General features: G+C 66.3%; 3 protein-coding genes and 1 long non-coding RNA gene across 4 annotated transcripts in view; all 4 read left to right on the forward strand.

The window, feature by feature from the left end:
- Window positions 1–8,289, forward strand: part of ERBB3 (erb-b2 receptor tyrosine kinase 3) — a 20,550-nt gene extending 12,261 nt beyond the window's left edge. The window contains exons 29-41 of the mRNA XM_086628503.1: window positions 485–557; window positions 1,186–1,314; window positions 1,886–1,991; window positions 2,190–2,259; window positions 3,199–3,291; window positions 3,628–3,691; window positions 4,989–5,067; window positions 6,048–6,126; window positions 6,416–6,549; window positions 6,808–6,902; window positions 7,387–7,514; window positions 7,881–7,934; window positions 8,140–8,289. Coding sequence (XP_086484629.1) covers window positions 485–557; window positions 1,186–1,314; window positions 1,886–1,991; window positions 2,190–2,259; window positions 3,199–3,291; window positions 3,628–3,691; window positions 4,989–5,067; window positions 6,048–6,126; window positions 6,416–6,549; window positions 6,808–6,902; window positions 7,387–7,514; window positions 7,881–7,934; window positions 8,140–8,205 — 1,170 coding nt within the window. The 3' untranslated portion in view covers window positions 8,206–8,289. The remainder of the gene's footprint in view (window positions 1–484; window positions 558–1,185; window positions 1,315–1,885; window positions 1,992–2,189; window positions 2,260–3,198; window positions 3,292–3,627; window positions 3,692–4,988; window positions 5,068–6,047; window positions 6,127–6,415; window positions 6,550–6,807; window positions 6,903–7,386; window positions 7,515–7,880; window positions 7,935–8,139) is intronic.
- A 2,134-nt stretch (window positions 8,290–10,423) lies between these two features.
- LOC147526545 (uncharacterized) lies at window positions 10,424–11,083 on the forward strand. Its single transcript, XR_015222923.1, has 3 exons — window positions 10,424–10,535; window positions 10,906–10,928; window positions 11,039–11,083. It is a non-coding gene; the product is annotated as an uncharacterized LOC147526545 (long non-coding RNA).
- Window positions 11,084–11,991: 908 nt separating this feature from the next.
- ZC3H10 (zinc finger CCCH-type containing 10) lies at window positions 11,992–13,188 on the forward strand. The gene has a single exon (XM_086628625.1). It carries the CDS (start codon window positions 11,992–11,994, stop codon window positions 13,186–13,188), a length of 1,197 nt encoding a protein of 398 aa, XP_086484751.1.
- A 939-nt stretch (window positions 13,189–14,127) lies between these two features.
- Window positions 14,128–21,589, forward strand: ESYT1 (extended synaptotagmin 1). The gene is made up of 31 exons (XM_086628491.1): window positions 14,128–14,180; window positions 15,170–15,211; window positions 15,329–15,463; window positions 15,537–15,610; window positions 15,761–15,833; window positions 15,917–16,006; window positions 16,111–16,166; window positions 16,256–16,379; window positions 16,463–16,639; window positions 16,875–16,957; window positions 17,052–17,100; window positions 17,167–17,256; window positions 17,373–17,465; window positions 17,567–17,638; window positions 17,735–17,821; window positions 18,001–18,150; window positions 18,225–18,356; window positions 18,740–18,916; window positions 19,084–19,166; window positions 19,241–19,289; window positions 19,377–19,466; window positions 19,718–19,813; window positions 19,930–20,001; window positions 20,089–20,175; window positions 20,267–20,413; window positions 20,491–20,633; window positions 20,813–20,911; window positions 20,987–21,118; window positions 21,193–21,298; window positions 21,377–21,426; window positions 21,550–21,589. The coding sequence occupies exons 3-31, from the start codon at window positions 15,365–15,367 to the stop codon at window positions 21,581–21,583; spliced, it is 2,814 nt and encodes a 937-aa protein (XP_086484617.1). The 5' UTR covers window positions 14,128–14,180; window positions 15,170–15,211; window positions 15,329–15,364; the 3' UTR covers window positions 21,584–21,589.
- Window positions 21,590–21,879: the final 290 nt, after the last annotated feature.

The raw sequence follows: 21,879 nt of genomic DNA on the forward strand, positions 1-21,879 counted from the left end.
ACAGGTGAAAGACTTCAGGTTTTTATTCAGTGCCAAAGAAATCAGGAAACCCCACCTGCTTGCAGACATCCCCTTTGGCACTTCCGAAATGTCTCCTGCTGCCGCACGGAGACCCCACGCCATTGGCCACGGATTCCCCCCCCCCCCCAACATAGGCACTTCACAAAACAGCCTCTCGTGATAACTCTGCTCCCCGAACGAGGAGAAACCGGGAGGGTTCCTTCTATCCCGGGATCTGGGAGCACTGCAGGGAAAGGTTTGTGACCCCCTGTGAATTGTCCCAGCTGGAGAGAGGAGGAAGAGGAGGAAGAGCAGCTGGGGGGTGCACCGGTGACAGCCGGGTGGTGGGGAGGCCGTCGAGATGCGGCTCCTCCCGCAGCCCCCGCGCCGGTAATGCCATCGAGGTGTGTTTGGGAACGCCGCTCTGCAGTCCTTGGGCCAAAGCTGCCGCTTTTCCGCCCCTTTCCCCCCTTGCCCTCTAAAGCACGAGGCACGCCGTCACCCGCGGCGCAACCGAAACGCTGCTGGGACTCGCAGGCACCAGAACATCCCCAAAAGTGGGGCAGGAAAACTCCCCCTGACCGGCAGCGTGGAATTCCCTGCGCTGGGCAGCTGCCGGGCCGGAGCCGGAGCACGTGGGTTACCTTCAAACCGCGTTTCTGCGGAGTAAGGGACTGGCGTAACCGGCTCTGCCGCGCCGCTGCCAGCTCCTGTGCCCGGCAAAGCCTTTGGGCTGCCCCGTACCTCCGGTCCCGCGCGTCCTCGGCAGCGGCCCCGGCTCCTTTGATGTGCCGCGCGTCCCGTCTCCCGAGGAATTCCCAAACCTGTTTCTGTAGCTCTGACTTCTCCAGAAGGAATGTGGGAGAGCGGTGTTTCGGTGTTTCGGCTTGGCTGCTTTGTTCGGCACACCTCGGTCTGCGCCGGCAGCCGTCCGGAGCGGCGCGAATCCCGACCTACGCTGGTTCGCTCGTGCGCTCTGCGAAAATAAAATAAAATAAACATGAAAAAGTGGGATGTCCGCCTGTCCGCGGTCCTCTTGGCGAGGAGCTGAGCCCAGGCTCTGGTTCTCTCCTAGAAAACAAGCGGCTCTTTCGCCGCGGTGCGGCGTGGGGAGCGCTGCCGTTCGGTTTAGGGCCTTTTGTCGTTAACGTGCTCCAACCGCTCCGTGTCTATGTTGGCATTAAGGGGTCCTGCGTGCCGTGGTGGAGGCGGCCAGCTCCGGAGCGTCGGTCCTGTGCCTGTGCGAGAAGGGAGATGCCATGATCATGGAAGAGACCGGCAAGATTTTCAAGAAGGAGAAGGAAATGAAGAAAGGTGAGGCCAGCTCCGAAGGTATTTTCCGCGGTGACGTGTTTCTCGGTCCCGTTGGCGACTGGTGTGGATGGATGCGCACAGAAAGCGCTGCTCTGTGCTGATGGGCGTGAGGAATGGTTTGCTGTTCCTAAAAAGCCAGTTTTCACCCCAATCCTCTGCCTGCCCCGCTGGCACCGCGAGCCTCGGCCTCCCGTTTCCATGCACCCATCATCCCCATGGAATGAGCTGCCTTGGGCAGCAGTGCCTGTGCTCAGCAAGACCCGCGGCGCGGTTCTCGCCGTGGAAATGGCGTGACGCTCGAGTGTGCCACCGGCAGCCCCCGATTCCCGCTCCGGAGGCGGGAGGTCCCTTTCGTGGGCACTCGCCGCCTCGGCTGGGTTCCTTTGGCAGCTGCCCGGGCCGGAGGAGAGCCGGTGCGGGAGCAGACCGCGTGCCGCGCTCCTCGTGGCGTTTTGGCTACAGACTTGTGGAACGGGGCGTTTCACGGCGCTCCGAAAACCGAAATCCTGAGCTGGCGAGGCTGCTGCCTGGCTGCAAGGTTTCATGGAATATTTCTTTTTTCCCTGTGTAGGTATTGCCTTCCCAACGAGTATATCAGTAAATAACTGCGTCTGCCACTTCTCTCCCTTGAAGAGCGACCAAGACTACATCCTCAAAGACGGAGACTTGGTTAAAATGTAAGTGACGTCGTCGTGCTTCTTGCGAGCTTCCTGCTGGCGTCTGGACTTTGCTTTCTCGTTTTCCTTGGCGTGGCTAATTCAGGAGTTTAATGGCTAGTCCAGTGACACATGCTGGAGTCTTCTCGTGCCTCTGGAGTCACGCGAGGTTCCTGAGCTGTGATGTCCCACCTGTAATCCGCCTTCTTTGTGTTGCAGTGACTTGGGGGTCCACGTCGATGGCTTCATCGCGAACGTAGCGCACAGTTTTGTCATAGACGCCTCGAAGGTGGGTTCTCACGGAGCGGTGCCTCTTCCCGCTGCTGCTTTATGCGCCGTGGAAAGGGAAGGATCCAAAGCTGGTGTTGGGCTGGCTCTGGACCGCAGCAGGTCCGGTGTCACAGCGGCGGCGGTGAAAATTGTCCCTTTCCTAAAAGTTGTTCAGCCTTCTGGAAAACGAGGGCGGTCACGCTGTCTCAGCGTGTGCCATTTTGCAAGGTTACAAATAATTTGAGACAAACGGCGTGCAAGCGGCGCTGCTATTTGCATGTAGAGCATCCGGGGCGTGAGGTGAACTGGGCAGACTGGTTTTGCTGCCCCCTCTGCTGGCCGAGGCATGGGGAGCCCCGCGCTGCTGCGCGTCGCTGCCTTTGCCCTTGCAAACCGAGCTCGGGGTGACCCCAGAGCCAGGCCCTGCTGCCCGCTTGTCCTGCCCGAACGCACCAGCACGGGCGGGTTCTCACTCGGGGCTGGTTGCGGCCCCGGCGCGTGCCGGTGAGGCCACCACCGTGGCACGTGTTCGGTCGGGTGTTTTGGTCTTGGGTGTTTCTCCAGTGGCTGTGTCTGAACAACGTGATGGGGAGAAGACAAAAAAACCCAAAAATAATCTTTTGAAGTGCACTGAAATCTTTCCAGTCCACGTTTCTGGCTACAGGAGAGTCTCGTTCTGTTTCCAGTCTGTGGCAGCGATGTGGGGTGTGTCTGTTGGAACTCGTGAGAGCACCAGTTTGGTTGTGGCTGATACTCATCTGCTCTTTAATGGGGGAGACACTAATTGAGCAGTGGAGCCAGAAGCTCTTCCACCTCTGAGCTCGACTTCCCCAGTCGCTCGGGGGGGGCATCCCTTTAGATGGGGAATCTCCATCTCTGGACACTCCGAAGAGCGTTCTTGCTTATAAGAGGGATGGGAATCTGCCTTAAAAAGCCTTTATTTTTCCTGTTCTTCCAGGAAAACCCCGTGTCAGGCCGTAAAGCTGATGTCATCAAGGCAGCTCATCTCTGTGCCGAGGCTGCTCTGCGCTTGGTAAAGCCGGGAAACCAGGTGAGCGGCCGGAGCCGGGCAACGCGTGTCCGGGGGGAGGCGTCCCGGTACCGACGCTGCCCGTGCCACGCGGAGAAGTAGCAGCACGTGACCTTCCCTGGGAAGAGCTGCCCAGCGGCGTGGGGAGTCTGGAAGCAGCTGTCTGCAGCTGGGCTGGGTGGCGGTGACCCTTCCGGAAGGCACCCGAGCTGTCGCTTGCGCAGTGGTGGCGTCGCCGAGGAGGCGTTAAGAGCACCAGTGCCAGTTTTATCACAGAACACTCGAGTTAAAAAAACCTGTCGTGCTCGTGGCTTGAATTTTGTGTCCTTAGCGTGTTTTCCCGTGTCCTTCCTGCAGAACACGCAAGTGACGGACGCGTGGAACAAAATCGCCCACTCGTTTCACTGCACGCCGATCGAAGGTACGGACGGGGAGCAGCTGGTGGGATGTGGTAGCCGCTCGCCAAACCCCGGGCTGCCCAGTTTGAGTTCTGCAAACATTTAATGGCCACGAGTCCCAGACACAGCAGCCTTGGCTAAAAAAAAAATCCGTTCAAAACCCTCTAGGTTCTTCTTCCCTCCTCTGTGTTTTTGATTTTTAAAGACGCGTTGATCTGGGGACAATAGGTGCTGTGTCCACGGCTGCTGGGCAGCGTCCTGGCCCGTGGGCTTCCTGCCAACCTTGGGCAAGTCGCGTGGCCACTCGTTAAAGCCCCTTTAGCGAACGTGTAGCAGCTCGTTTGTGACGCGAGGGCCGCTGCAAAAGCAGCCCGTGGACGTGCAGGGGATGTAATTTCCCTCCAGCTCCCAACTGGTTCATGCTCTCTGTGTAACAAGTGGGAAGGCACTGGGATAGCTGCTGGTAGAACTGGGACCACTTCCTGTCGGAGAGGTGGCGAGGGAGCTCAGCCTGACGCTTGGCACGCGCAGATGCTTTTCTCCTCGTCGGTGACATCACTGTCAAACGGCTCTTTCAGCCACAATTAAATCGATCCATTATTAGTTAAATCCCCTGGAATAGCATCAAGCTGGCTCGTTCTCGCTCGCCTCAGCCCAGTCGGTTCCCCGCTCCTTGTGTGGGATGGCTGTTTTGGATCTCCTCGAGGCTTTGCTCCTTTCTCCGTGGAAAAACCACTGTTGTGGGACCAGCCAAGTGCCATCGTTAGCGCGGCCAGGGCTGCGCTGCCCTTCCCACCAGCCCTGCTTCCCAGCCGGAGCCGCGCTTCCGTCCCTGCTGGGCTGGGGCGGCCCGGGCAGCGGAAGATGAAGGTGAAGCGTAGGAGAGGAGGGAAAAGCGAAGCAGGTCCCCCAGAAAAAATACCAGTTGAGTGCTGTGCAGCCTGGTACTGGGGAAAGCACTGGGAGTTCATTTGGCACCTTTAAGAACACCCAAGGGTGCGTCGCACATGCTGGTGGGTTCACACCTCCGGCCCGTTACAGCCCACGGGTGCAGTGCACGTGCCCAGCGGAGACGTGGCAGGGCTGGCACGGGCTCGGCGGCTGCCCGTGCCTCGGCAGGAGCTCGCAGCTCCTCCTCGCTGGCGAGGAAGCGTTGCTGGTCAGAGTGGGCTTTGGGGAGCTCTGTGTCCGCGCCAGCGCGCGTGGCGGTCACGGCCGAGGATGCCGAGGAAGCGCAGACGCCGAAGGCTGTTGGCTTGAACGCTCGCGGTGGCACCGGTCGGCGGCTCGGCGGTGTTAACGGGTTCTCTCGTCGCGCAGGGATGCTGTCGCACCAGCTGAAACAGCACGTGATCGACGGGGAGAAAACCATCATCCAGAACCCTACAGACCAGCAAAAGTGAGCATCCCCGCTGGGGTCGCTGCTTCCAGCAGCGCTGGGGAGGGGCGGTGGCTAAACGGTGTCCCCGTTTCTTGCCGCCGTGGCAAGTGGGGAGATGCAGCAGGTATGTCTAATTTAACGGGGGTGTAGACAGCTCCCTGTAGGGCCTCTTTCCTGAAGTCTGACCCAGTACAGCAAATTAAAAGCTCGTTAGCCGCATCTCCTCGTCCATTCTGGGTGGAGGTGGAGCGTGGCTCTGTGCTCGCGGTTGTTCCGAGAAAGAGAGGCTGGAAGTCGCTGACACGAGGCTCCTCGCTGGCACCTACGAGTGTTCTTGGTCTCTGTCCAGTTTCTCGAAGGAGCCTGCTGGAGGCTGCCAGCAAAGCAACCAGCTGTTGGTGGTTGTAGTGGTGGGTGCTCCTTCACCAGGAGCTGTGCCAAGACCTGTCGTTTGTCTCGCAGAAGCTACTCTGAGCCCACCGGATGGTGATGGCTGTCAATAGCATCTCAGGATGGAGCTGGATACGTTCCTCTCTGTTCCAGCAGCTCCTCGCCCTCAGGGATCCCTCGGGGTTGGGAATGTTGAGAGCTCAGAGGCTTTGAACGCAGCGTTTGGCCTGTGAGATCCCAGGTGCAGCCGTGTTCCAGGCGTGGTGGGGCTCTTGGCCACCAGCCCAAGGAGCTGGTGCCGAATGTCTGGGAGACCTCCCGCCCCTTGACAGGGGACGGAGCCCCTTGCCGTGGGCAGGAGGAGCACCGGCTTGTCGCCGTTTTGTGATCAGCTGTGCTGCCTGGCGTGTTAATCTTCAACTTCCTACGTCTTCCATGCCAGCTTCTGCTCTCCCGGTCAGGGACCTGGTTGCTGTAGCACCACTTTGTGCTCGTAGATCTTCTCTGGCTAGCCCACCGTGGGCTCGTCCGAGGCGGTGTGGCTGTGTCGGAGGTTTTGTCTTCTCTATTGACTGCTCTTTGACTCGCCCAACTTTATTTTCATCCAGGAAGGACCACGAAAAAGCAGAATTTGAGGTCCATGAAGTTTACGCCGTTGACGTTCTCGTCAGCAGCGGAGAGGGAAAGGTGAGTCCCATGCACCTTGGCCTGCCGTTCCTCCGCGCGCGTGGTCAGAGCGCCCGTGTTTCCGGAGAGTCGCCGGCAGCCCGTGGTGCTAACAGCCACATCCTCGTGGGCGCCGCTTCCAGCTGGGGGATACTTGTTGCTTGGATATTGTCACGTCTTTTTGGGTGGAGCTTTTTCCACCCGGAAGGTTGAGGCGCACCTTGACGGTGCTGGTCCCGGCGCGTGGCTAGTGTGGCTGAGGAAGCGCCGCGCTGCTCGGCCGGTCTCTCAGCTCCGTGTGCGTTTCCAGGCGAAGGATGCCGGGCAGAGAACTACAATTTACAAGAGGGACCCTTCCAAACAGTACGGCTTGAAGATGAAAACCTCCCGTGCCTTTTTCAGTGAGGTGGAGAGGCGCTTTGACACTATGCCATTCACTCTCAGGTATTTGTTCGTATCCGTGGGCTCCCTCTTCATCCCTAAATCCACTTGTCTCTTCCGCTCTCTGGAGCGGACAGGTCGCCCGGCAGTTGCCCGCTCTGGAGGGCTGCTTTGCCACTGCACCGCGACGCTGCCGGATGAGGGGGACGCGAGGGAGCGGAGCCTCCAGCCTGACCCCGGGGCCAATTCTGAAATCTGCGGGATGGAATTTGGCTTCTAGGAAAGGGCCGGAGCTCAGGTGCGGCTCTGTCTCCTCCGCAGGGCATTTGAGGATGAGAAGAAGGCCAGGATGGGGGTGGTGGAATGCGCCAAGCACGAGCTGCTCCAGCCTTTCAATGTCCTCTACGAAAAGGAAGGTGAGTGCTGGCGGTGGGAGCACTGGGAGCCGGGTGTGGACGGGCGCTCAGCAGACAACTGGCGGTCGCTTCCGGAGTCTGGTGAGACCGGTGCTGGCTGTCGCTGTGAAAATACCAGAGATGCACTTCAAGGGCCCTGGGATTTATCCTCCAGGAAACCTGCCACCCCTTGGCTTCTGGATCTTGTTTTGGAGTCGTTCCAGTGATGAGATGAAATTTTTTGTGGAGTAATTTCCTGGGCAGGAGGAGAGAGTGATGGCTGAGGCTCTCTGGGTGGCTTCCAGAGCAGGACTGGGGGGTTGGTGCTGAAGGAATTGTTTTGCCCTGGCCGGGCAGGTTTAAGAAGTTCCCGTGAGATGGTTTTTAGCAGTGACGGTGTGGAAATGGCAGAGGAACCGAAACATCTGGTTGGAAATGTGCTGAGGTGCCGGGTGGAGCGGATACACGGGGCTGCGGTGTAGCGACGCCCGTTCCTGTCTTGCAGGGGAGTTCGTGGCACAGTTCAAATTCACGGTGCTTTTAATGCCCAACGGTCCCATGCGGATAACCAGCGGCCCCTTCGAGCCGGAGCTCTACAAGTCGGAGTTCGAGGTGCAGGATGGAGAGCTGAAGGTGGGTGTGAACGCCATAACAAACAGACGTGGCACATGGCGCGGGGCGAAGGTGGGAAGGGAAAATCCGTAAGGCTGCGCAGGGCAGGGGCCGAGGCGTGCGGCCAGGAGCAGGTCGGGCCCCGTTTCCCGTGTCCAGTGCTCCGTAACAGCACCTGGCAGCTGGGAAGTTGGCAGCTGCTCCAAGGGCTCATACCTCGGCAGGGCGTGGGGCCGTGGCATTCCCCGTCTGTCGCCCGTGCCCGTTAGGACTGACACCATTCCGAGGGCTGGCGGCGCTCGCTGGCTCTAAAGGCGTTTCCCTTTTATCTGCGGTCGAAAAAAGGAGTTGGCATTCCCGCTGCTCATGTTTCCTTCCTGTCTCCAGGCCCTTCTACAAAGTTCTGCAAGCCGGAAGACCCAGAAAAAGAAGAAAAAGAAGGTAATTTGGCCACGTTTTGTGGGGATTAGTGGCACATTGTCTCTTGGAATCAGCAGCGCCCGGACGTTAACCCAGGTCCTGCGCGGTCGCGTTTTGGGCTCGGGAAGGGGCCTCCTCGTGGTCCCTCGGGTGGGCAGTGTGGTCCTGGCGTTGTCCGTGCCGCGGTCCCCGAGCCGTGACCGCCGCCGTGGCTTTGTTTCCACAGGCCTCCAAGAACGCAGAGAATGCCACCACGGGAGAGACGGCGGAAGAGAACGAGGCTGGTGACTGAGCAGCTCCCGCTCCCTCCATGTAGCACCCAGTTCACACACACTCGCCCCTTTCCCCCCCCCCCCCCAAAAAAAAACAAACAAAACCAGAAGCAAAATATTCCAGCACTGTTTGTCTTTACGACCAAACAACAGACAGTCTGGACTTCCCAGTGACCACAGCAGCTCCGACTGACTTTGCCAAGGAGGGAGGATTCCCTCGGCCACTCAGACCACTTCGAAAGGAAAGCAGAAAAATAAAATCAGGAGTGAAAGCTAGTCGATATCCACTCTTTCTAACCCTTTTTACTACCCCTACTTCTTGAAGAGGTGAACAACAATCCCATCCCAGGGAGAGGGAGTGCAGAGCGCTGCCCGCTTTCTTCTTCCTCCTCCCTTCTTTTTTTTAAATTTCTCTCTTTATGGATTTTCTTGGAGAAAAAAACAAACAAACGAAAAAAAACACACAAAAAAAGAACCAACCAACCAGCTGATGACACCCGGGATAAAGCACCGTCAGTGCTACGGTACGCGTGGACGGTGCAGGCGACGCGCTGCGCCGTCGGCTCCTCCCGGCCGTTCCTCCCCGTCGCTCGGGGCAGAGAATTCCTCACTTTCTTTCTTTTAGCATCTAGATTGTACGTTTGTAATTGGGAAAAATGCCGATTTTTATGTCCCCTGTAGACTGTTCCGTCTACTCCGTTCTCTCTCCGCCTCGACTTACGTATAAACGCAGTTTTTAACACGCCGCTGCGGCGAGCTCGTTTTTAACTCGACTGTCCAGCTGGCTCGGAAGCAGACGACATTCCCCACCCGACAGCTCCGCGGAGGGGCCGGAGGCAGGCGAGCTGCCCACCACCCGGCAGCGGTTTTTAATTCCCTGGTGTCCTGGGGAGCTTTGTTCTTCCCTGGGGCTGGTTTCCGTGGCCCGTGAGTACGTTCCACTCTTCCATGTGCGTTGGCGGCTCCCGGAAGGGTGTCCCGTCCGCACATTGCTCCTCTGGCGATCGGCGAGGGAAGTGCTGCAGGAGTTGCCTGACTCGGGCCAGAGTCCAGCCAGGGGTATCGCTCTTTTCTAGAAAGTCTTTTTCTAAAAAAAAAAAAGGAGAAAAAAAAAAATAAAAAAAAAAGAAGAAAAAAGCTGATTGAACTCCACGTAGCCGAATGTGAGGGTTTTTCTTTGCCGATACCTGCTGACCAGCTCTAGTTATTCCCCTTCTGTACCTGAATTTGGGAAAAACTTGCCTCTCAAAGTGCTCCTGGGCCTCTCCGCAGGCACTGTGCTTCCTCGCCGAGATCTGGGTTTTCCACCTGAAACTCCACATGTGCAAATATTACCAAAGTCAATAAAAGAGAATAAATGATGCGCTATTTTTTTTTTCCTGATTTTTTTTTTTTTTTTCCTCCCCCATCTCTCTCTGCTCCTTTTGTCAAACTTCCAGCTCTGGCAGGGCCGGGGGGCAGTGTGGGACAGATGCGGGGCCATTGGCCGGAGCAGGGGGGCTGCAGCCGTGGCGGTGCAGTCTGGGCAGCTCCGGCATCTGCGTGTGGAGTGCAGAAAGAGCCCTCATTCCCAAAAGGAGCCCTCGTTCCCAAAATGAGCCCTTGTTGCCCAAAAGAGCCCTTGTTCCCAAAAGGAAGCCTCGTTCCCAAAAGGAGCCCTTGTTCCCCAAAAGAGTCCTCATTCCCAAAACGAGCCATCGTTCCCAAAAGGAGCCCTCATTCCCAAAAGGAGCCCTTGTTCCCAAAAAGAGCCCTCGTTCCCAAAAGGAACCCTCGTTTCCAAAACGGGCCCTCGTTCCCGGAGGAACGTTCATTGTTCCCAGGCGGGCGGGAGCGGGGCAGAGCGCCCCTTCCCGGGCCCAGCGCGGGCTCCTGAGGCGGCCCCGCCGGTTTTGCTTTGAACCAAACCCGGCCCGGCCCCTCCCGGGGCCAGACACGGCCCCGCCCGTTAACACGCGCCGCCGAGGGCGCTCGGTAACCGGCGGGTTTGTTTTTCGCAACGAACGAACTTGAACCGGTCACGCCTCTGCCCGGCCGGGGGCACCGGGCCCGCGGGGACGCCCCGCGCCGCGATGCGCAAAATGGCGGCGCCCGCGGACTGCAGCTCCCGTGAGGCCTCGCGGCGGGGACTACAGCTCCCGTCGTGCCTCGCGCGGCAGGGGGCGGGGACTCGGCCGCCGCCCTATAAATAGTCCCCGGCGGGCGGCGCGGCCCCTCTCGGCCGCTGCTGTTGCCGCCATCTTGCGCGGCGCCGCTGGTGGCCGCCTCCATCCGCCTCCATCCTCCGCCCGCGCCGGTACCGGCCCGCCGGGACTGAGCGCGGCGCCTCCGCGCCGCCATGAGGGCCAAGGTGAGCGGCGGGGGCGGGGCGGCGACGGCCGATGGCGCCGTGCAGCCCCCCCGGGGCTCGACCGGGGGGAAGCGCTGCGGACCGGGGGCGGGGGGGTCCCGGGGCGCGCGCTCCGGTTGTGAGGGGGCGGGACGCTGGGTCCGGGGGTCTCGGTGGCACCGGGACGTGGAGCTGGGCCGGGGGTGTCGGGGTGGGGCGGCGGGGACAGTCGGGGAGCGGGGGGTGGCAGGGGTGTCTGTACCGGGAGCGATGGGGGGGGGGGGTTCTCCGGTGCGGGGGGTGTCCGCGGGACGGTGGGGGGGACCCGGTCCGCGTCCTCGCCCCGCCGGTACCGGCACTAACGCGGCCCCTCTCCTCTCTCTCCCCGCAGTGGCGAAAGAAGCGCATGCGCAGGTACGTGGTGCTGCCCCGACAGGCGGCGGGGGGCCGGGGGGGCCACCGGCCGCCTCCCCGTCCCGCCGCACCGGGCCGGCGCCGGGGCCTGAGCGCTGCTCTCTCCGCAGGCTGAAGCGCAAGAGGAGGAAGATGAGGCAAAGGTCCAAGTAGGCCCCGCCGCGGGGCCCTGCGGGGCCGGGGCGCGCCGCTGCCGCCGCCGCCGAGACGTCCCGGTGCCCCGGGAGGAGGGGCCCGCCGCGCCGCGCCGGTTCTGTGCTCTGTGGCGGCCGTTGCGCCGCGAATAAAGCTGATTTCACGGGACGTGGTGTGATTCCTGCGGGCGGGGAGCGGGACGGGGTCCGCCGGGAGCGGGACGGGGCCGGGGGACACCCCACCGGGCGGGACTGGGACCGGAGGGGCCCGCGGGGAGCGCCGGGACGGTGGCGCATTCGCGTGACATCACGGTGACGGAAGAGCCCAGCGCGTCGCATGCCGGGAAGGGAGAGAGAAGAAAAAAAAAAGGCGGCTTCTTCCGGGGTGACCCGGAAGCACCATAGAGCACTTCCTGCCCGGCGCAGAGCGGCGGCCGGAAGGGGCCGCTCATTGTTGGCGCTGGAGGACCCGCGAGGAGGCCGCGAGCGGGTGAGTGCGGGGCTGGGCCGCGCCGGGGGCGGGACGGGCCGCGCCGCGACCGGGGACGGGCCCGCTCCGCCACCCCGGGGCCCCCGCGGCGGCCGCCCCCGCCCCGGGCCGCGCCGCCGCCGGGCCTGCGGGGCCGTTGCTATGGAGACCCGGCGGGGCGGGGGGGAGGCCCCTTCCGCCCGCCCGGTGCGACCCGCCGGGGCTGTCGCGGGGCCGACGTCGCTCGGACCGGGGCGGGCCGCTCCGGTGATGCCGCCGGCCCCGGGGAACGGCGGCGAGGGGCCCCCGCCGAGGCTCGGGGCGCCGCGGTCGCGCTGGCACCGGGCGGGGAGCGCTGTCCCCCGGCAGCCGCGGTGCCCGGGGGCGGGCGCCTCCCCCCGGTGCTCTCCCTTACCCCCATCCCTCCCGCAGTGCCCGGAGCCCCGCGGCGGCGGCGAAGATGCCCGACCGCGACGGCTACAACAACAACAACGGCGGCGGCGGCGGCGGCGATGAGGCGGGCGCCAACGCCGACGACATCTGCCGCGATTTCCTGCGCAACGTCTGCAAGCGGGGGAAGCGGTGCCGCTTCCGGCACCCCGACATGAGCGAGGTGACCAACCTGGGCGTGCGCAAGAACGAGTTCATCTTCTGCCACGACTTCCAGAACAAGGAGTGCGTCCGCCTCAACTGCCGCTTCATCCACGGCACCAAGGAGGACGAGGACTGCTACAAGAAGACGGGCGAGCTGCCCCCGCGCCTGCGGCAGAAGGTGGCCGCCGGGCTCGGCCTCTCGCCCGCCGACTTGCCCAACAGCAAGGAGGAGGTGCCCATCTGCCGGGACTTCTTGAAGGGCGACTGCCAGCGCGGCGCCAAGTGCAAGTTCCAGCACCTGCAGCGGGACTACGAGTACGAGGCGCGGGGCATGGCCGCCCGTGAGCAGGGCATCGTCCCTGCCGGCCGCCGCTACGACCCCTACGACGCCATCTACGACCCTGACCGCTACGACGACCACGACCCGGTGCTGAAGCGGCGGCGGGTGGACGGGCTGCACTTCGAGACGTACGAGTACAGCTTCGGCAGCCCGCGGGCGGTGGAGTACCGGCTGCTGGAGGAGGAGAACGTGCTGCTGCGCAAGCGCGTGGAGGATCTCAAGAAGCAGGTGAACAACCTGCTGGCCACCAACGAGGTGCTGCTGGAGCAGAACGCCCAGTTCCGCAACCAGGCCAAGGTGATGACGCTGAGCTCCACCGCCACCGCCACCGAGCAGACTCTGGCCCCCACCGTGGGCACCGTCACCAACTACAACCACAGCATCGCCCAGACCCACACCACGCTCAGCAGCCAGGCCCTCCAGCCGCGGCCCGTTTCCCAGCAGGATTTGGTGGCTCCCGCCGGAGCGCAGGCGGCTCCCCCCGCCAACGCCGCTCCCCCCATGAACCCCGAGATCACCCCGCTCTCGGCCGCCTTGGCCCAGACCATCGCGCAGGGCATGGCTCCCCCCGTCTCCATGGCGCCGGTGGCCGTTTCGGTGGCACCAGTGGCCGTCTCCATGGCACAGCCGCTGGGGGGGATCACCATGAGCCACGCCACCACCCCCATGGTGACGTACCCCATCGCCTCCCAGAGCATGCGGATAACAGCCATGCCCCACTGACCCCCCCGCTGCGGGGACGGTGCCGCCGGCGAGGGGGGGACGGGGCAGCCGGCCGGACCCCGCAAAACTGAGCCTCTGGGCGAAGTGCGAGGAGGAGGAGGAGGAAGGACAGAGCCTTCCCTCCCCGGCCTGTGGACGGTGGCAGCGGCTCCCGCCGGGCGGGGGGCTGGCAGCGCAGGAGCCCCCCCCGGCTCCCGGGGCTCCGCGCCGCGGTCTGGCACAAGCCGCACGGGGGGTGGTTGGTGAAACCTCCCGGGGGAATCGGGGCTGCTGCCCGCGGAGCCCCGTGCACGGACGTGGCCCCCCCCCCCCGGTGCCGGGGCCGTGTCCCGGTGCGGGGGCCGCGGCTCCCCGGAGCCCTGTAACGTTTTCGGCCATTAAAAAAAAAAAAAAACCTCAACGGCGATCGCTCTCCCGCCCCCCCCCCCCCCATCCGCCGCTGGGACTCTCCCGGGGGGGGCGGAGCGGCCGGTGGCGGCGGGGCGGGGGCGCGGGGACCCCGTTTCCGGGACCGTTGCGGGGGGCGGAGCGGCGGGACACGTGACCTCCCCCGCCGGGCCCCGCCCACCAGCGCGGTTCGCCACGCCCCCTCGCGGCGGCCCCGCCCAACTGCGGGGCGGGGCGTGGCCGGCGTGGGCGGGGCGTGGCCGGCGGCCAATGGGCGGCGGGGCGGGGCGCGGGGGGCGTGGCCGCAGCCGGGCGGCGGCGGCGGTGGCGGCGGCGGGATGGAGCGGCGGGGCGCGGGGCTGGCGGCGCTGGGCGCGCTGGGCCGGCGGCTGCTGTGGGCGCTGCCCGCCTACGCCGCGGGGCTGCTGGGGCTCGGCGCGGGCGCGCTGGTGCTGGCGCTGGCGCTGTACGCGGGATGGCGGCGGCGGCGGCGCGCCCGGGAGCGCGGGTTGCAGTTGGCCGCCCGCCTGCAGCGCGACGAGGAGGCCGCCGTGCGCGCCGCCGCCGCCGGGTTGGGCGCGGCCCGCGGGGAGCTGCCGGCATGGGTAAGCGGGTGCCCGCCCGGTGCCGCGCCGTTATGCCCGGCGGCGGCGGCGGCACCGGGACAGGCTCGGGCTCCCCCCGCCGGGCGGGACAATCCCGTATCGGCTGCAGCATCCGGCTGCCGCACTGCAGCCCCCGCCCGGGATCCGCTCCCGGCGGGACCCCCGCGCCGGGCTGACCCCATCGGCTGCGCCGCGGTCCCCGCTTGGGCTTCCCCCGCCGCATCCTCCCCGGGCCCCGCTGCCGGGCTGATCCCCCCCCCTCCGCTGCGCTGCGGACCCCGCTTCGGCATCCCCGGCCGGGCGGGACCCACGGGGCGCCCCCGTCAGCTGCACCGCATCCACCCGGGCCCCGCTGCTGGGGTCACCCCCTCCCCCGCTGCACCGAGCCCCGCTTGAGCTTCCTGCTCGGGGTGGGGGGGGGGGGGGTCACCTGGGGCCGGCTGCACCGCACTCCCCGTGCCCGCCCCCCCCCCTTGCTGCACCGACGTCCCCCCGTGACCGCCAAGATGCTGCATCACACCCCGCTGCCCCCGAGTGGGTCCCCCGTTCGCTCCCCGCAATGGGGTGACCCTCCCCCCGGTACCGCCCGGGGCCTTCCGGCAGCGCCGGGGCCGGGCCGTGACTCACTGGGCCCGGGGGGGGCCGCTTCCTGCCCGGCTGCGGGCTGGGGGGGCCGGGACCCCCCTTCTCGGGACCCCCGGGAACGGCCACGACGGGGCCAGATTCGGTAGCGGGGCTGGAGCTGCCGCCAGATGTGGGTCACAGCTGCGGGGGTGACACCCCCCCCCAGCCGCGGCTGCAACTGTCACACCCTGAGCCAGCCCGATTGGGGAAACTGAGGCACGGAGCAGGGTGGGGCTGTGCCATCACATGGGAGTGAAACCCGCGGCTGGGCTTCCTCCCCGGCCCCCCCCCTGCTCCACCACGTCCGGCCAAAAACCACCCGGAACCCTCCCCGGCCTCACGGCACCCCCGGCCTCTGCCCGCAGGTGAGCTTCCCGGATGTGGAGAGGGCAGAATGGCTGAACAAGGTGAGGTGTCCGTCCATCCATCCATCCATCCATCCATCCGTCCATCCATCCATCCATCCCTCTGCCCACCCACCCCCCCATGCCCGTCCCTCCGTCCATCTGTCCGGCTGCCGGCAGGTCCTGGCGCAGGCCTGGCCCTTCTTCGGGCAGTACATGGAGAAGCTGCTGGTGGAGAACGTGGCCCCGTCCATCCGCGCCTCCAACAGCCACCTCCAGACCTTCACCTTCACCAAGGTGGACATGGGCGAGAAGGTAGGGGCTTCCTTCCGTACCCCCCATCACCCCCCATCACCCCCCCCCCGCTCACCGCTGCTCCCCCCTGCAGCCTCTCCGGGTCCTGGGGGTCAGGGCTCACCCCGGCGCCCACAAGAAGCAGATCCTGCTGGACCTCAACATCAGGTGAGCGGCCAGAGCCACCCGTGCGGCGAAGGCACCGGGTCTCAGTCCCTGGCACGGCCCCGGCACAGCAGCTGCTGGAGCCCCCCCTCACTGAGAGGGGCCAGGGGGGTCGTGGTGGAGACCCCCCATCCCAGTGTCCCATCTCTGCAGCTATGTGGGTGACGTCCAGATCGACGTGGAGGTGAAGAAGTTCTTCTGCAAAGCAGGGGTGAAAGGCATGCAGGTGAGGGGGGGGGGAGGGGGCTCTGCTGGGGCGGGGGGGGCTTTGGGGGGGTGGGGGTCACAGCACTGTTGTCTCCCCCCCAGCTCCATGGGATGCTGCGGATCATCCTGGAGCCCCTCCTCGGGGACGTGCCCATCGTGGGGGCCCTCACCATGTTCTTCATCCGGCGCCCGGTGAGTGTGTCCCCCCCCCACGGGACCGGCAGCCCCAGCCCCCCCCCCAGACAGGATGGGGCTGGGCTCTGCCCCCCCGTCTGACCCCATTTCCCCCCCCCCAGACCTTGGACATCAACTGGACGGGGATGACCAACCTGCTGGACATCCCGGGGCTCAGGTGAGCCCCAGCGCGGCCGCGGGGTCTCCCTGGCCCCCCGTGACCGTGCCGTCCGTGGCCCCCCCTCCGTGACCGTGCCCCCCCCTCAGCTCCATGTCGGACACGATGATCATGGACGCCATCTCCTCCTACCTCGTCCTGCCCAACCGCCTCCTGGTCCCGCTGGTGCCCGACCTGCACGAGGCTGCTCAGCTCCGCTGCCCCCTGCCCCGGGTAAGGGCTGGCGGGGGGGTCCTGGGTGGGTGGGGGGGTGCCAGGGGAACTGCCCCCCCGGCTGACACCCCCCCCCACCGCAGGGCGTGGTGCGGGTGCACCTCCGGGCCGCGCGGGACCTGCGCTCCAAGGACCGGTTCATGGGGGGGCTGGTGGAGGGCAAGTCGGACCCCTACGCCGTCCTGCGCGTCGGCACCCAGGTGGTCACCAGCCGCGTCATCGACGACAACCTCAACCCCACCTGGGACGAGGTCTACGAGGTGAGACCCCCCCCCGGGACCTCCCCATCGTCCCCCGCACCAAGACCAGCTGGGACCTCCGTGCTGCCGGTGTGGGGGGCACAGGGGCCCTCTCGGGGTCCCCAGCTGGGCTATGGGGGCAGGAGGACCCCAGCCCCGCTGGACTGGACACTGGGACCCGTGTGAGGTCCCTGGTCTGGCCGTGCTGGGCAGGGGGACTCCCCGTATCCCCCCCACCGCTGACGCTGTCCCCCAGTTCATCGTGCACGAGGTGCCGGGGCAGGAGCTGGAAGTGGAGCTGTTCGATAAAGACCCCGACCAGGATGACCTACTGGGCAGGTGCGGGGGGGCCGGACCCCCAGGCTGGCAGCTGGGGGGGGGGCTGCTGCCCCCCCCCCGGCACCGCAGCTCACAGCCTGTCCCACCCCCCCAGGATGAAGCTGGATTTCGGGGAGGTGCTGAAGGCGCGGGTGCTGGAGGAGGTGGGTGACGGGGAGGGGGTGCTGGGGGGGGCCGGGGGGGCCACGCTGACCCCTGTGCCCCCGCAGTGGTTCCCGCTGCAGGAGGGGGGCCAGGGGCGGCTGCTCCTGCGCCTGGAGTGGCTGTCCCTCCTGTCCGACACCACCAAGCTGGGCCAGGTGAGTGGGGCTCAGCCCCGAGATGAGTTTGTTGGGGCTCAGCCCTGCTTGGGGTGGGGGGGGGGGGTGTCAGAGGGGGCAGCCTCAGCCGACCCCCCCCCGGGTGCATCCCCCAGGTTTTGGAGAGGAACCGGACGATCGTGGCCAAACCTGACCCCCCCTCAGCTGCCATCCTGGTTGTGTACCTGGACCGGGCCGAGGAGCTGCCCGTGAGTGGGGGGCTGGGGGGGACCCCAGGGCTGCCAGTTCCCTGCTCTGGGGGGGCAGAGATGTGTGGGCCCCCCCCCCCCACCGCCCTGTTTCTATGCAGATGAAGAAGCCGGGTAAGGAGCCCAACCCCATGGTGCAGGTCTCGGTGCAGGACGTCACGCGGGAGAGCAAGGTAGGACGGGGGCTCTGGGGGGGCCGGGGGGGCCGCACAGAGGTGGGATTGGGGTGGGGGGGTCCGGCCGGTGGGGTCTAACCCCGCTCCCCCCAGGTGATCTACAACACCTCTGCTCCCGTCTGGGAAGACGCTTTCCGCTTCTTCCTGCACGACCCCGTGAACCAGGACGTGGACATCCAGGCGAGACCCCACACCCAGCCCCGTGTCCCCCCATGTCCCCCCCCAGTCCCTGTCCCCATTTCCCCCAGTGTTCTCCCCAAATCCTCCAACCCCCGTGCCCCATTTCCCCCCATATCCCTCCTGAATCCCCCAGCACCCTGTTTGCCCCTGGATCCCCGTGACCCCCTGTGCCTCCCCAGGTGAAGGACGACCCCCGCCAGAGCACCCTGGGGTCCCTCTCGCTGCCCCTCGCCCGCCTGCTCGACGCCCCAGACCTGACACTGGACCAGCCCTTCCAGCTCCAGCGCTCGGGGCCGGCCAGCCGCCTCTACATGAAGCTGGTCCTGCGGGTGAGGAGGGGGCTTGGGGGGGGACCGGGGGGACCATGCCCCTGCCACCCCCCTGCTGACCCCTGGCCCCCCAGGTGCTCTTCCTTGATGCCCCCGAGAACGGTGGCCCCCCACCTCCCCCCCCAGGACAGACGGACCCCCCGGCCAGCACCAGCGGCACCCACCGGCCCACCCAGGCCAGCCCTGACCCCCAATTCGGCACTGAGGTTGGGGGGGTCTGGGGGGCATCGCTGGGGAGGTGGGAGGGTTTATGGGGGGGCAGGATGGGGTGAGGGGACCCGCAGAGAGGAATGATGCGGGGGCTGGAGGGAGCGATGTGACATGGGGCTGGGGGTCCTGCGGGGTGGGAAGGGGGTCCTGGGGGACAGGATGGGGCTCTGGGGGACAAGGAGAGCAGGATGGGGGGTTTTGGGGGGCAGGATGGGGCTCAGGGACTGGTGGGGCAGGATGAGACATCCTGGGGGGTAGGAAGGGGCTTGAGGACTGGGGGGGTTCTGGGAGCAGGATGGGGGGTCCATGGCAGGAAGGGGAGTTGGGGCCGGAGGGAGCTGCCCCCGTGCCAGTGCCCGCCGTGTCCCTGTGCCCCCAGCACGTGCTGCGGATCCATCTCCTGGAGGCCGAGAACCTGATCGCCAAAGACAACTTCTTCAAGGGGGTGGTGAGGGGCCGCTCGGACCCCTACGCCAAGGTGCGGGTGGCCGGGAGGGTCTTCCGCAGCCGCGTCATCAAAGAGGACCTCAACCCCCGCTGGAACGAGGTCTACGAGGTACCGGGGGGTCCCCACACCCCATCTGCCCCCACCCCTGTGGGCACAGATGTGCTGTGCTGGGGGGTCCCGTTCCCCCTCCGGGAGGGGAAACTGAGGCAGCGGGGGCTGGGAGGGGACGCTGGTGCCCAGGGGTGCCCCCACCAGTGATGCCTCCCCCCACCCAGGTGATCGTGGACAACGTCCCAGGGCAGGACGTGGAGTTTGACCTCTTCGACAAGGACATCGACAAGGACGACTTCCTGGGCCGGTGGGTGCTGGGGGGCACAGGGGGGCTGTGGGTGCCCCCCCCAGCCCTCACTGACAGTCCTGTCCCCCCCCCAGGTGCAAGGTGCCGCTGAGGCGGGTGCTGAGCAGCCGAATTGTGGACGAGGTAGGAGGGGGGGCTGGGGGGGTGCACTGGGGTGGGGTGGGGGGCTGCGCCAGGGGAGGGTCTCACCCACCTTCCCTGTCCCACCAGTGGCTGCCCCTGGAGGAGGTGAAGTCGGGGCGGCTGCACGTGCGGCTGGAGACCCTGACCCCCAGCCCCAGCGCCGCCCTCCTCGAGCAGGTAACAGACCCTGGGGCGTGGGGATAGGGGGGCACAGCGGGCCCTGGGCCTCGGCCCCCTCCCCAGGAGGCCCCCTCCCCAACCCTGTCCCTGGGCATCCCCATCCCCATCCCCATTCCTGTCCCTGGGCATTCCCATCCCCATCCTCATGCATCCCTTACCCCATCCCTGGTCCCTCACATCCCCATCCGTCCCTGCGCCCCCCCTATGCCGTGGCGGGACCCCCAGCCCACCCACCCGGCCCCCCCCAGGTCCTGCACACCAACAGCCTCCTGCAGCCGGCGCGGGGCGAGGAGCTCTCGGCCGCTCTCCTCTCCGTCTTCGTGGACCGCGCCGCCGACCTCCCGGTGAGTGGCTGCCCCGTGCCCGGCATCCCCCCCGGGCACCCCCCATCATCCCCCATCATCACCATCATCCCCCATCATCACCATCATCCCCCGTGTCCCCATCCCGCTGTCCCCAGCTCCGGAAGGGCTCCAAGCCACCGGCCGCCTTCGCCAGCCTGGCCGTGCGCGGTGTCTCCGTCAAGACCAAGGTGAGACGGGGGGGTGGGGGAGCCGAGGGGGGCTGGGGGGAGAAAACGAGGTGTGTGGGGGTCTCTCACCCACTCTCACACCCCCAGACCTCCACCCCGACCGCCGAGCCCGTGTGGGATGAAGGCTTCTCCTTCCTCATCAAGCGGCCCCACGTGGAGTCACTGGAGCTGCAGGTCTCTGCCCCGTCCCCGCATCCCCGTGGTGGGGGTCCCGTCCCGTGGCGGGGGTCCCGTGCTGGGGTGCTGAAGCCGCCTGTGCCCGCAGGTGAAGGAGGAGGGGGGGCAGCCCCTGGGCGCCCTCAGCCTCCCCCTGCCGCAGCTCTTGGCCTCCGAGGGGCTGGCGCTGGACGGCTGGTTCCCGCTGGCCGGGGGGGGCCCCGGCAGCCAGATCCTGCTGCGGGCGCAGCTGGGGGTGAGTGAGCGGGGAGGGGGGGGCAGTGGGGGTGGGGGGGGGTCTGGGACCCACCTCACCCCCTGCTTGCCCCCCAGGTCCTGGTGTCGCAGCAGGTGGAGGTGGGGGCCGGCAGCGTGGCCCCAGCTGGGGGGGACGTGGCCCCCCAGCCTGCGGAGGTGCCGGGGGAGGAGGAGTGCGGGGCAGGGGGGCTGCGCCAGCGCCTGCTCCCGGCTGAGAGGTAGGGCTGGGGGGGGGCGAGACCCCTGTGAGCATCCAGCCCCCGTCTGGGTCTGCTCCAGACGCAAACCCCCAGCTGGGGTGGGGGGCTCCAGGCGTGAGTCCATGGCCGAACCCCCCCCCCATTCCACCCCTGCTTCCCCCCCCCCCCATTCCATGGCTGCCCCTGTGCCCCCGCAGCCGCCCGGAGCCGGCGGAGGGTCCCCTGGGCCGCCTCCAGCTCACACTCTGGTACCACCGGGACGAGCACAAGCTGGTGGCCATCGTCCACGCCTGCAGGTTGGCCACCAGTCGGGTGGGGAGGGGGGGCTCGGGGCTGGGACCCCCCACCCTGAGCCGTGCCCCCCACCCCAGGAAGCTGAAGCCGATGTCAAAGGAGCTGCCAGACCCCTACGTGTCCCTGGTGCTGCTGCCCGACCGCAGCCGCGGCACCAAGAGGAAGACCAGCGTGCAGAAGAAGACCCTCAACCCTGACTTCAATGAGAGGTGGGGAGGGGGACGGGGCGGGGGGGGACAGGGCTGGGGTTCCCAGTACCGCCCAGTACAGCCCAGTGTCCCAGGTTCGAGTGGGACCTGTCGCTGGAGGAAGCGTCGCGGCGGAAGCTGGAAGCTCACGTCAAATCCACCCTGTCCTTCATGTCGCGGGAGAAGGAGGCGCTGGGGAAGGTAAGGGGGGGTCCCGGGGGGGGGTCTAGGGGGGTGGGGGTCCTGGGGAAGCCCCTCTGAGCCTTTGCTCTCCCCCAGCTCCATCTGGACCTGGCGCAGGTGGATCTGTCCGAAGGGGGGGCCCACTGGTGAGTGGGGCTGAGTGGGGGGGCTGTCCCGGGGGGTGGGAGGTCTCTGGGGGCTCCCAATGGGTTTCTCGGGGGGGGGGGGGGCTGTGGTTCCCCCCCCCCCTCACCTCTCTCCCCCCACAGGTATGAGCTGCAGGACGAGCGGAGCAGCCCCTAGAGCTGCCCCCCCCCTCCCCAAGGACCCCCAGTCCCCGCTGTGCCTGGGGCAGTGGGAAGGGCGGGGGGGGGGCCGGGTCCTCCGGCTGCTCCTGCTGCCCCCCCCCACCGCCCCCCGCCTCGCCACTGACCAAAGATGTGCCGGGCAGGGGCCAGGCCGAGCCCCCCCTGTGCCCCCCCAGACTGTTATGTACCTCGTGCCTTTCGCCCACCGGGGAGCCTCCCGGTGCCGGGGGGGGGCCCAGCCCGGGGTTGTGCCCCCCCCCCCACCCGGGGAGACGCTTTTGTTAGAGCCGC

Source organism: Tauraco erythrolophus, chromosome 31 (assembly GCF_009769465.1).
Source record: "Tauraco erythrolophus isolate bTauEry1 chromosome 31, bTauEry1.pri, whole genome shotgun sequence".
Lineage (NCBI taxonomy): Eukaryota > Metazoa > Chordata > Aves > Musophagiformes > Musophagidae > Tauraco > Tauraco erythrolophus.

Excerpts from the sequence above, each read along its gene's own strand:
- ESYT1 (XM_086628491.1), top strand. The coding sequence starts at position 15,365 with ATGGAGAAGCTGCTGGTGGAGAACGTGGCCCCGTCCATCCGCGCCTCC. Across the intron at positions 17,822-18,000 it reads ACCAGGACGTGGACATCCAG|GTGAAGGACGACCCCCGCCA; the intron begins GCGAGACCCCAC and ends GTGCCTCCCCAG. Across the intron at positions 19,467-19,717 it reads GCGCCGCCCTCCTCGAGCAG|GTCCTGCACACCAACAGCCT; the intron begins GTAACAGACCCT and ends GGCCCCCCCCAG.
- ZC3H10 (XM_086628625.1), top strand. The coding sequence starts at position 11,992 with ATGCCCGACCGCGACGGCTACAACAACAACAACGGCGGCGGCGGCGGC.